The sequence below is a fragment of the Sinohyriopsis cumingii genome, unplaced genomic scaffold (assembly GCF_028554795.1).
Source record: "Sinohyriopsis cumingii isolate HCF-2022 unplaced genomic scaffold, ASM2855479v2 utg004077l, whole genome shotgun sequence".
NCBI lineage: Eukaryota > Metazoa > Mollusca > Bivalvia > Unionida > Unionidae > Sinohyriopsis > Sinohyriopsis cumingii.
The window spans coordinates 1-13,936 of record NW_028316662.1 but is presented as its reverse complement, the minus strand read 5'-3'; the positions used below and the strand labels follow the sequence as shown (position 1 = coordinate 13,936).

Genomic DNA, 13,936 nt, shown 5'->3' with positions numbered 1-13,936 from the left:
TCTTTGCGTTGTATCGTAAATTTAGTTGAATTCAAATTTAGACATGTATCCACATCAAACACGTGAATTAATTGCATGTCACTCTCTACAACTTGGGTCATCTTCCCATCAATGTTAATGCTTACATCAATGTCATTATCACAGAATAGAATCTGCAAATAATGTTTTCCATAAACATTGCAGTACATTTTGTTTGATACGTGAACTAGGCAAATCAACATTTGAATTAGTTTAAATTTTTTTAAAATTTTATTTTTATTTATTTATTTTATTTATATAGCGAATTAACAGTATCCACAGGCGAATAGGTAAACATATCAAACTCGTTAGAACAAAGAGTAACAGAGTGGAGAGAGGTAAGGGAACCAGACTATTCCACAATCGGCTTAGTCGGTAGACTGGGTATCTAATCTATTTTACTTTCATTGGCAACAAATACTGAGAGAAAGTAAAGCCGTCTTTCTCTGACGTCATAATATCGTCTGTACTACTGGTAACAAGTCAACCGATTCTCATCCGCCAAGATGGAAACTTTATTAACGTTCGATCTAAATTATGAGTTATGTGAATGAAAATCAAATAAATGTAGAAAACACCGCAGTCACTGCGATCGAACACCTGAGGCGCTTCAGAGACATCATACTTTGCAGGGGAGAAGGTAATAATTTAAGCATTGCAGTAGCATCAATGTGAAATTGGTGGTATTCCGCAATACAGTACTGTATGTAGTACAACTCGCATATCATGTACGCGCTCTGAGTCGCTTTTTGCAGTAATTGGTGTAATTTTGGAGAATCTGATTACATATACGTCTAAATTGGGTTTATTCAGTTTATTTCGCTCCTTGTGCATAAAAATTACACTGAATATTATTGTATAAATTTCTGGAGAAATGCTAAACGCAAATTCATTGATGACATACATTTTTAGACGCAACCACCGGTTTCTGTCGCGCGCTATGATGTAACAGGGAGAGCGCTTGCTGTTGGGAAGAACTTGTACTATAAATTTAAAAAAACCACGACTGTGTCGTCATTTATAAACAAAGCTTGGGAAAACACCGACAGGAAATATACTCAGTACGGCACACAAGCATATTAAGTTGGAGGTAACTAAGTAACTTCGTATACATCTCATGTATGGTATGTCCAGTGCCGGCGCCAGACCCGGCCAGACTATCTGGCGCCCTAAGCAAGGTTAGATTCTGGCACCCCCCCCCCCCCGAAATATCAGTTTCAGAATTTATAAACGATACATTTTATTTTTAAAATGCGCCCCCTTGAAATCAGCGCCCTAGGTGGCTGCCTAGTTTGCCTATATGGTAGCGCCGGCCCTGGGTATGTCGTATCTTATATTTCAATTCGTGCATAATACCTATTTTTCCCATACAAATATCTTCTTTCATACACTCAAACGACAGAAAGGTGGCAGTCAGGTTATATTTATTTTAGTTAAATTTTGCATTATTGTTACTCAGTTATATCTGGTTCATCTCAATATCTGCTCCAGAAACTTCAAAAAGTTCAAAACACACCTGCTCGGATCATACTTATAGTACCATGATCAGAGCACACCTCCTTGCTGCTCTGTACCCTACGCTGGCTATCCATTCGATCCAGAATCAAACATAAAATTTGTTCTCTGTGCTACGTTTTACTGTTGGACTCTAGTCCAACATACCTATCCGACCTCACCCTTGTGTACACACCAGCAAGATACTTACGCTCCTCTTCTGACAATAGTATACTCATTATTCCCACTATGAAAACAAAGTCATATGGACAGTGTTCTTTTGCATACCAGGGCCCAGCAACGTGGAATGAATTGCCCACTGAACTTAGACACAAAGACACAGTGATCACATTCAAGAGGGCTCTCAAAACACACTTATTTCGATTGCAAGAACAAACTTAAAGACCTAATAATGTTTCCTACCTGAAATATTCTCAGCATGTTTTTTTATTTTTTTAAGTTTTTCTAATTTCATGTTGTTTGTTTTTGTAATAATATTATTATATGTTTTTTTTATCTTATAGGTGTTGTCTAATGTTGGAAAGGGCTTAGAGCTTCTGAAGATTATTAGCTATACAAAGTCCTCATTATTATTATTATTATTGTCCTAATATTTAACCAAACTTTTTTGAGAAATGTTAGCTATGCACTATTTGTTTACAAAATAAAAACATCAATGTCCCTAGTCAGGTTCACAGTGATCTTGATTTTGGACAACATCAAGTCCAAAATACAATTATGCATAATCTGTAATCATAGAGAAAAACTAACAAATACAAATTAAATATATAACAATTTACATGTTCACCAATCACTAACTTTTAGACCCGTGATACATGGAACTCTGATTTAAATAGGGACTACTTCACTGCTTTGATTTTGCAGACGTACAGGGAATTTTCACTGTGTATGTCACACACATACACACACACACACACACACACACACACAGAAAGAGGGAGAGAAAGCACATTTTTAGGTAAATTATGTTTTCTCTGAGAATCCTTAATCACATTGCATTAGGAATGGTAGCCTACTACTTCTTGAATCCAGTCCTACTAAAAGATGAAAATCATCTTCTTCTGTATATATCAATAGACAGATGGCAATAACTCTTGGCCATTAACTCCCCTTGGCACCACCAGGTGTCACTAGTTTTTAGCTGAGTGAAATACTAATGAGGATGTTCACATGGTGGTGTGGTTGGGAGGGTTTTTAAATAATGCAATTGGGTAATGGTAAATATTTTTGGAGTAATATAATTTACTTAAAAAGTTTCTTTCTCCTTTGATTACATTTTTCCAATCACAATACATTAGGAGAATAAGTAATATGAGGATGAGATGCAGAGCATCTGACCTCTACCTTGGGTATCCTTCAGGGGAAGGATCACTGTATTGTAATAGACTCAGGATTAACCAGTTCTGCACCATAATGGGGTTGGGGTGGATTTTACTACTGTATGTGAATTCTCCATATGTTATTAGAGATGTTTCTTTTAAGATATTAGTGATGCATGTTTAGCTCATTGGACCTAGGGCAGTGCAGGAGCATGTAGTTGTGGCAAATTAGTTGCTTTGTGGTTACATGAATTTTTACGTATAACTGCTCCCTATTTTCGATAATGCGCCACTTCATAGGCATGTTCTCAGACTTCCTGCGGTCCATGGAGTCAGATTATACTGAATTACTAGTTAGGTAATCCCATATTTATTATGTAGGTTGGAAATCTCTGTCAATACGTTTTAGCTATTACCATGTTGATCATTATATTACACTTCGCTTGTCAAGGTTTGACATTTTACATTCAGCACCGTTTCTTGCACAAATTACATGCTTGTGTTACTTCATTTAATACCAGATGTGTTTTTCCATCATGTGGTTGCTTGATGTGAACATCACGACACGTGTAGTAAATATGAAGTTTCAGGTTGTTCGTGTTTCGCGGTAAACGAACTTTTCGACGATCGAGTCAAGTTCTTATGGACGCCATCTTTGTTCGTTTGTGACCCATGACCTCGATGGTTAGATATTACAGGTATGTGATTCACATACATTTACACTTAGATGGAGTCACAGTGAACTTATTGCCGAAAGTAATATCTTAAATATACCGACTTTATATAAAAACTGTTAGATTTATTGAGTAATGTAATTTGTGTTGTGCATAGTAGCAACTTCCCCAGCAACCGCAATTCTTTTAGTATCATTATATCCTGTCATTGGTTTGCCACAGTTTATCCATTCGAGAACTGTTGTTTTACTACTGAAAACTATATAGAAATATTAGGATACAGTGTTTTTGTCTCAGAGTTTTGTACAGAATAAGATATAAGATATGAGAATATTTTATATGTTGGAATATATTGAACCTTATTCATATGTGATCGATATCGCAAGATTTGCGATAGGCTGAGGTTTGCCAGTTTGCCACATCTGATTCGTTGGCGGATTCGGTCTGCCATTTCTGATTGGTTCAGTACTGTCACGTGGTATAAAACCGAAGGTTATATATTGGAGTGGAAGACAGTACTTGTCAGATAACTGCAGAGCGCGGTAAACTTCAAAACGATAATAACATCTGTGAAGTCAAATACTCCTTTTAGGTAATGACATATATAAATTGCTAAATAATAATAATAATAATAATAATAGTATAGGACTGACAAACTAATAATAATACTCTGAATTATGTGGACATTAATTAGGTAAAAAGCTAGTAAAATAAGCAATACCTGGAATATTTAAACGTCCATGTTTTTAACAATATGCAGAGACAAGCATTCTGGAAAATTACGTAGAAATGTTGAGTAAGTAAATTAATCTTCAGAATTATCGTGCAGTTATCTCCCACCACATTGGTAACCTGGGTTAAACGAATACAAAGCAAATCTTCAACTCTCGTCTGTTAGGGTCACTCTATGATTTCCAATTATAATTTAATTTATTTAACACTGAAACGGACTATTATGTGCTGAGACATTTTAATGAAAAGATCCTGGAACAAGACATCGGAAATTAATGTCAGTATCAAATTGTTACAATACAAGAGTGCAAGCAACGAGTGTTTCAGGAGTATATTTGTCTTATTCCAAATGAATATTGTGTACTGGTAACAGTTTTCCAGTTTCTTAGCTATGTTACTTTCATTAAACATTTTTGGTTGACTTTACTGTTGAGTGGAATTTCTTCAATTAACCCTCCCTAGCAGACAGGAATTAGAGGTCGCTTACAGTATCCTCATGTGAATGATAACCCATTCACCTAATTAGATAGCAACAACTTGGGGTCACTTGACCTGTGACCCTAACAAATGGCTAAGAAGATAAATATAGAAATCTTCTTACCTACATAGTTTCACTGGCAAATCCATTGAAGCTAACAGGCTATTATGATTGATTTATTTGGGTCTAGTGGCCATGTGTCCTGTCATCTACTTGATTCAAAGTTTGCCTCTGTGAGCACTAAATCTCTGAGATGATGATCAAGAATGGTTGACTCTGCTTGCCAGCCAACAGCTTCTATTATATCTTGGATCAAAACGTTGCACTTGCACACAAGACTCAGAGATGGCTTGAAGCTTCTGAGCAGTAATCTTTGTCACATCGGAAGGAAGAGGCGTTTGCATGTGCCACTACTGGTTTCTGTGCATTTCATGTAATACTTGATAGCATGAACAGGATCTTGTATGGCTGCTTTCTCAACCTGTCTAATGGAAAAAAGTGAGCTAGAGATGACTCTCTGTTTGCTGACAGTAGTAACTGTTTTTGGGTTACAAAGAATGGTTGTGTCAAGAGACCCATTAAACCATCTGATCTGAACTGAAGAGAGGTTGGGTCAACATAAAGGGCATACAGCTTGCTTAACCAGCATTCAGAAGTTAAAGCTATCAATAAAAAGGCAGCCAGCTCAGGGATTGAGGCACACAGAGGGATGATGTAAGCCTTCAGATTGGAGGGCTTTCTTGCTCTCAACATTCTCTCGACAATCAAAGGATTGAATACTTTGTCTGACAAGGTTGCCTGAATACAGGCCAAGCATGTAGAAGAAGAGGAGGGTTGGGGTAAAAAAAAGACCACCAGTGTCCTATGGCCATTTTGAATTTTGCACTAGATGTGGCTGTTACCAAATACTGGTAAGTGTCTAAAGTGTGCAGCAAAATTGAACATTTGAATGAATAGGTGATATCAGACCCACATATTGTCCATCATTATCAACACAGATTTGAGGGGTTGATTTATCAGACTACACTGATGCTGGAATGATCGAACAGGAGGAAGTTGCACTAGATTCCAGTTGATTAAAAATTCCATGTCCAGATGGACAACAATTCTGGGATGGAAGAAGGGCTGACTTTTCCCAAGTCACTAGAAAGCCTAGATGATCTAAAAAGGAAATCATTCCTGCCTCAGGGTAGAACAGAACTTACCAAATGTTTCTGGAGGATATCATCCAGGTACGCTGCTGTTGTTGTAGATGACGTCATTTTGAACAAGGTGCCAATGTAATCCATAATCTCAGTAAAAGCCCAAGGGCTAATGTTAAGGCCAAAATGAGAACTTTGAACTGACAAACTGTGTTGCAGTAAGCAAAAAGATGGAGAATAAGTTTGTGACACAGAGTGGATAGGGATGTAAAAGTATGCTTTGGTCGTATTGAGACTGATGGCATGCTTGTTCCATCAGATGGAGAGGAGGATTGAAGTCACCATGTTCATCTTGAATTGGTTGGCATTCAGAAAAAGAAACAGCCTTGAATAACACCCTGGGGATTGTGATCTTTTCACAATATCCACCGACTTTTTACAAAGTTTTCTGTTTCTTTTTTGGTGAGTGACCATATCTCCTATTGTAGAAAGGCATTCTTCTTCTTGTGATCTGACAGTGCCTCTGTGGAGAGGGGAGATGAAGAGAGGGGAGGGGATTGTTATTAACAAAACCTAAAGCCCTTCCAAATTACCTGGCTTCCCCCTACCTCCTTTCTGAGGAGATAGGGAGATCCAGTGAGCTCAAAATTAAGTTCAACCACCTATGCACAATTGCTCCTAGGAATCAATGTTGGTGCACATGTGACTGAGAAGATCCATTGTCCTGAGGCTGCTTAACATCCCTTCACTCTGGCAGGGTCTGAATGGTTCCAAACACCTATGTGGGTTGAGCGGAAAGGTGGATGGGCAGTTCCTGAGCTGTCTGCCTCTAAACTTTCTCCATTTTTTCTCCAAAGTAACAATGGACCTAACTGGGTCATCCAGAAAGGGAGGGTATGACAAGGTTTGAGAGACGTGGCTCGCACACGTGACACATCATAACAGGAGTAAATTGGCTGAACCCGTCAAAGCCTGGCCATGGTATAGTAAGCAGCCCTGTTCAGTGACTCTGTCAGTCCTGGCCATCGCCTTCATAACATGGTGATTGCTGGGTGTCACAATTGAGTCTAAAAGGTGCCGATGCATAGAGACTTACACACACTGCCACAATGAGATGGAGTTGGCTAGGCCATGTTCTCAATGAATGCCATGCTCTGACCTCAGACATGCAGGGGGCTTCCTTCACTTACTCTCTCTTTCCTTCCCTTCAATGCTAAATGCACTATGGCTTTGAATGTGCATTTCATGTATTTAGTAAATATTTATCCTGATATGATTTAAGAAGAGAATAAAGTATATGTTGGCAAATCATTATGTGACTAACTAGTTAAAAGCATAAATTAGTAAATCATTATGTGACTAACTAGCTAATACGGTAGCCCAGACTTCCTCCCACCACGTATTACAGATGCTGCATATCATAGACAGTGTAGACTTCCATGCTCTGAAGTTGCATAAATAGCATTTAAATGACATTTTGCTGAAACGACACAAGAAGATCAAGCAAAGCAGAATTTAGTTATATATCAGGCTATTAACTTGCTAATATAAATATATTCCCCATTACTAAGGAAGGAATAAAAATCATTCTTCAAAAATAATGTAATTTTAATTGTTTTTACATTAATTAGTAATATAAATATTTAGATTGGCACAGAAGTTTTCACAAATCATGTTTCTTTAAAACTACATGTATATATCTTTTTCACTTCAGTGATTTTATTTATTAATTTGACTTGCATGTTATTACTTAATACATGTGTGTGTGTGTGTATATATATATATATATATATATATATATATATATATATATATATATATATATATAATATTTTTTTTCATTTATTTGTTTACAGATGGAACTTGTTGCTGTAGTTGTACTGGATGCAAGTTTAAGAAGCCACAAAAGTCCAAAAGTAAGATAATTCATAAGAATTATAGAATGACTTAAAGATGATTGATATACAGCACTTCATCACCACAAGGCACCCTCATTATAACACAGTTCATGTTATATGCTAGTACAGTCATTTAATTTTTTTTTTAATTATAGGGCAGTTTAATTATATGGTGGTATTAAATGCTGATACAAATTTCTTAAAACTATAGTGTTTACCTTTAAACATGTTTTTATTATAACCTTTGGTAACATGTTATTGTAAAGAAAATATGGCAGCTTGTTAACTATTGTAGATCCTTGAAAAGCAGCTCATTTGTACGTTCGGTTTCAGTATAATTTTTTTTATTATGTTACAGTAAGAAATGTTATTATGACAGTGTTAGTGATGTTTTATTGAAACTCAAAGATATATTCAACAAAGACATTTTTTACAAACTAAATCATGAAGTAAATGATGATCAACAGATAAAACAAAGTTGAGTGAAGTATGAAATGTACATTATAATAGCTGTCAGCATAATGGGTGGACAAGGAAATGTTTGAGTTTCTCATCATTTCAGTTGAATAGCTTCATTTTAGTTAATAGTTGGACAGTACCGTATTATATACAATGGAACCTCATTAATATGGACACCTTCATTTTTAGTGTATGTGTTTCCAGTTTAATAAGTTTTCCTGATAATTGAATCATTTTTATTTTATAATGTCATCATATTGTATACAATATGTACATGTATTTGCTAGCTGCACATATATATTCGATAATGTTGAAATAAATTAATGGATCTATTGATTTTGTTACACTTTATTACAAAATGCACTTATGCATAAATAAGTTTAAACAATTACTGGCAAATCTTTTTTATGCTGGCTGGTATCTTGAATCGTGATTGAATTGTTGTCAAAGATCATAGGAGATTCATTTCCGATTATATTTAAAAAGCTGCTTTCAGGAAATGTGTGTGAAGTTTGATAAATTTTCTCTTATTTTCAAAGTTTGCCTCATGAGAATGTTGGACGTTCTTACCATAAAATGTCTGCAAGTACCTCATCAATATTGTCCAGTATTATTTTTGGTGAACGGTGTTTTTTCAACAGTTTTTTCTTTGTGTACATTTAAAATAGAGTTACTCTCAAAAAATACTTCAACGTGTACCTAGTCTGGCTTGTACGTTTTATTGCAGAACCAGGTTACAGACAAAATCATGCTATTGCTGGAGAAAATAATTTTGCAGGAGGCAGCAAACGGGGTAAGGATGTTAGGGAAAGATATAACAGAATCATCACAGTAAAAGAAAATGAGGAGCCCAGAAGGAGGAGAGATGGGGAAAATGAGGAGAGCAGTGGCCATTCCAATGAAAAGAGATCTAAAGGAAGAGTTTCAAGGAGAGATAAACATGAGAAGAAGAAAGCTGAAGGGAATGTGGAGAAGGTAAAAGAAAAGAGACTCTTTGGAGAAGTTGCTGGGATGGACAAGCATGAGGAGGAAAAATCCAGGACTTCTGTTCTCAAGAGTGTGGAAAAAGAAGATGAAGGAAATCCAGCAGATCTTGATATAGAGGCAGTCCCAGAGAAGAAGGCTTCTTCTGATTTCAGGAGTGAACTTAACACCATTAATGAATCTGATATGCATGAGAGAAAATCAAGGAAAGCCATGAGCAAGACTCAGCTTGAGGATGAAAATGAAGACAAGGTGAGCACAGTGAAATCACAAGTGCAGGATATTGATGGTAGGAAGAAGCAAAGGGATGAAAATGAGAAAAAATGTAGAGATAGGAAAGATAGAACATCATCTCAAGTAGATAATATGCAGAAAATGGTCATTAAAGGAAAATCAAAATTGTAATAGAATATTGAAGAGCAAAGGGATGACAGAGAGAAAATTTGTAAAGGGAAAGAAATAACATTAGATGTAGATGATAAACAGTACATAGATATCCAAGAAAAATCAGAAATTCAAGGCATTCTAGATATTAAAAAGCAAAGAGGTCATAGAGAGAGAAAGCAGTTGAGAAGGAAAGAAAATGAAACCTTTAAAGCAGATCATGGGCAAATCAAATACATCAAAAAGCAAACTCAGTTATGGATGATGTGGTTTTCAACAAAAATCAAATAGAGATGAATCATGGGGAAATAAAATAAAGAGAATCTTTAGCAGACCATTTGGATTCAAACAATGGAGAAAACATTAAGGTCCTAAAAAGTGGGAAAGCTAATATAGATATTGTTTCTTTTCAGGAGGGAACATCTAGAAGACACAGCTCAGAAAAGGAGATCAATAGTAATAAAGATGAGGAACAGACTATAGAAGATCCTAAGGGTCAGATAATGGAAATAATCAGCAGAAAAGTTGGAAATGAAAATGAGGAAAGGGAAAGAGGAGAACCATCCAAAAGGAACGAACCTTCAAAAGAGTTTGAAGATGCAAAAGAATCTCTGATTGACAATGAAGCAAGATTGCAGGCTAAAAACAATGTTGATGTTTTGTCTGATCAAGAAAGTCCAGTTGTTTCTAAACAAGAAGAATCTGGTGTAGCTGACATCCATGAAGAGGAGCAAAGAGAAACAAGTAGCAAGATCAAGAAAAAATTAAATTGTACCAATGTGGACCAAGAACTTGAGAAACTTCTTAAAGATGAAGCCTATGCACTGGTCCATGATGTCATTAGCCGAGTCTTGACAGATAAAATGCTGATGAGCAGTTGGCATCAGCTAAAAGCGAATAAATCTTCAGAAAGTGTTGAGATTCCATCAGTTGGCAAAGCTGAATATGAGAGGAGTAAAGATGAGGCTAACAATGCTGAGCTAAAAGGAGATCAAGCCAGAAAGGAGTCCCTTGAAGCAGCTGAAGTGCCTGGCCAGGATCCAACCTTTGAGATAAAATCTAAAGAAGGAGATCTGGGTGAACAAAATGAAAAAGCTGCAGACAAGCCATCAGAATCAGATGTTTCCTCAGTGGATGTGATTCACCTTTCTAATGAAACCTTAAGCATGATGGCTGGTTTAGGTCCTGTCCCAGTTAAAACAGTGAATGCAAGTCCCACCATCAAGAAGAGAAAGAGTGTCACCTTTGATACCAACATCACCAAGATACATTTATTTGCACCATATAATTCGGAATACAGCTCATACCAGGTTAATTTAATATTTGTATTTTCTGTTCTGCCTGTATAAACATATCACAAGACCTGTTATTATTTAAAATGCATTATAAGCATTGTTTCAGTCAGAACTGTGTATTTTTATTTTCATTAGCAAAAAAGAATCTTTCTTCTCTTAGCATAATTTATATTAAGGCTGTCTAAAATAACTAACCCAGAGCAAATATATTATATATTTTTGGCAACAGATCATATGCTTATGAAGGTTTGTTGTGTTCTAAACAGTGAATGCAAAGCTCAGGGATGTAGAACAGGCTCAGTGCGCTCTCCTGCATGCTGTAAGAGGTAATGGAGGTAGGAGCCACAGTGGCTTAGTGGCTCGTGTGCTGGACTCCCACCCAAAATGTTACCAAGGTGTGTTTGTAGACAAGGCTCTTACTCCTTCAGTACTAAATAACCTGCTTATTTTGCTATGTTGTAAAACATCAAACCAAACTATAAAGTGCCTAAATATAAGTTTCAGGATACAAAGAAGACCCAAGTAGAAATGTGTCCATACATATGGATGCCTCTGCTATTATGATTTGTAAAAATATGAAAGTACAGAAATCAGCAGCCATCCACTCAACAAGGTCTTGATGCAGATTTAAACCTGTATGGTATTGAATGGTAGCATTTGAACACTGGATGTCTACTGCCTGCCTGAGTGTTTTGCCTGAATTAGCATTAAATTTTTCATACTGTTTTCACTCAGATTGTAAATAGCAGAACATTGTAATATTGATACTAGTTTGACAATATGAAGGCACACTTAATGTGATCAGATTTGAAGTTTTGAAAATGAGTTTAACTTTTATGCTCATGTTGACAGTTTCACCTTTGAAGTGCTGAAACCGTGAGCTTTTTCTCATTTCCACTTAAAACAGGGGTAGAAGACAGTTTTTCTTGTTATTTCCAGTGGAATCCAAGTATGTCTGATTATAGAGATGTTCCTATTGACATTTGCCAAGATATGTAATAGAGATTGTTTAGGATTGGCTTTCAAGCCTATACGTGAGCTAGATGGGTGAAAATTGAACTTTCATCTTCTATTGGATCCATTATATTTTCATGCTTGCCTCATTTTAGCCCAAATCTCAAAGTTACCCAATTTTTTAACAAAGGTTCATCTTCCCATGTGCAGTTTGATTAGGTCTGCATTAAATCTTATGGGTGGATGTCTGAAATCCAGACAAACCATTCTTGCACCTGCAAATTTCTTCAGCTAAGAAAATTGGGCCTCAAAACTACATTTTTTTCTTCTTCAGATATATTTTTTAGTGTGGAGAATGTCTGTGTTACTTGACATCATTGTGAAACTACATCCTCCTTTTTGTCTCTAATACCACCTACGTGGGTCTATTGTGAACCTTCTTGACATTGCAAGCCAAAATTACATCTCTCAGTTTAATGAGTTATAGATTCAACTTTAAGAATAAATGTTCAAGTTAAGATACTGTTAAGATTTGTATAATTTGTGTTGACATTATAAACTGTTTCTTAGCTCATATTTATTGAACCAAAAATTCTTTTTTCACAGGAAAACCCAACATGGAGGAAATTTCCAGGTGAGACTCATATCACATGTACATTTCAAATTAGACTTCATGATAAAAGTTCTGATTTCAACACCTTTGGAAACTGTATATGTACCTGTGTATTGTTACTTAAATCAACATTTTACCACTATCATAATGTTTTACAGTCATCTTGCCTTGAAGGTAACCTTTATGAAGCAGTCACCTGTCTTACAAAATAACATCCACAGGAACCACAGTCTGATCAAAATTGAGATCTCCAACAGAGATTGGAAAGACACAAATACAACATTAAGCTTTGCTGACCATTCATTCAACATTTAACTTAGGCTTTAAATATTTTAAAAAGTAGAAAATGCCATTTAGAACGTGACATTTCTAATGATGACTCCCTAATTCAAGATGAAATCCTAATCTGATAGGTTACTAAAAATAAGTAGACCTGGAATTACAAAGGTCACCAGAGAGTGATTCTTTACTAGTACCTGTCAGATCTACTAATTTTACTTGGCTCTTGATTATATTCAGATTGCAAAAACCAATATGCCAATTGTTGCAAAAATGATCCTGTGTTAAGCAACCATCTGTTTTTGTGGCCACTTCGTTCCTCTGCAGATGTGACTTCTGAAGACAGGCTTTACCATATTTCCACAGGACACTAGAGCTTTATTAAAGTTGTTGTTGTTGTATGGTATAACGCCATTTTTCAGCACATGATAGGCTACAAATGGCGGCCAGTATTAATGGTGGAGGAAGAACCTGGGAAAATCCCCGGAAAGAACCACCAACCCACGAGAAGCTACTGGCAAGCTTTCTCACATACCCACATTGGCTGAATCCAAGACTCAAACCCACACAAACAGAGGTGAGATGGCATTGATGCATAACGGAGAGCGCTTTAGACCACTCGGCCACTCGGAGTCCCCTTTATTAAAGTAATTCTAAATAAGGATCCATGTGACATGTTAGTTTAAGTGATTTTTATTACAAAACATGTACATGAAAAGCTTTAACCAGACTTAAAAATTAGATGTTGAAGAGAAGCTGATTTGTAGTTTACGGTATGGGGTGATAAGTTCAAGGGAAGAGGCAAGCAAACAATCCATATGCAAAAGTATGATACAGTATGGTCAGTCAGTAATGACACTTTGTCATAAATGATTTTTAGGATATACATTTTATTATTAAACCACTCACTGACCTTGGCGTTTTTTCAAAGAAAAGTATATAGATTTTTTTGAAAAAAAAGGATTATTTCATTTGAAATATTTTATATTTTGTAAATCAAACAGGTGGGCAGGATGACTTTGCGATGAACAGCAACATCTCTGTGAATGAAAGTCAGTCTGTTAAAAACCTTCCATTTAATACAACCCACACAGAGACTCTCAGCCACCTTGCTGATACTGCACCAGTGCTTAAGCCAGTTGATACTGCCACCAGCAAGCCAGACATAAACTATCAGGTAGAGCACTAATTA

General features: G+C 36.2%; 1 protein-coding gene across 1 annotated transcript; it reads left to right on the top strand.

Moving 5' to 3' along the window:
* Positions 1 to 526: 526 nt before the first annotated feature.
* LOC149769306 (uncharacterized) lies at positions 527 to 13,921 on the top strand (the record flags this gene model as incomplete). Its single annotated transcript, XM_089949931.1, has 6 exons — positions 527 to 658; positions 7,735 to 7,794; positions 8,963 to 9,471; positions 10,017 to 10,913; positions 12,459 to 12,486; positions 13,749 to 13,921. Coding segments are annotated over exons 1-6 (1,770 nt in total), but the record flags the coding sequence as incomplete, so codon positions are not given.
* Positions 13,922 to 13,936: the final 15 nt, after the last annotated feature.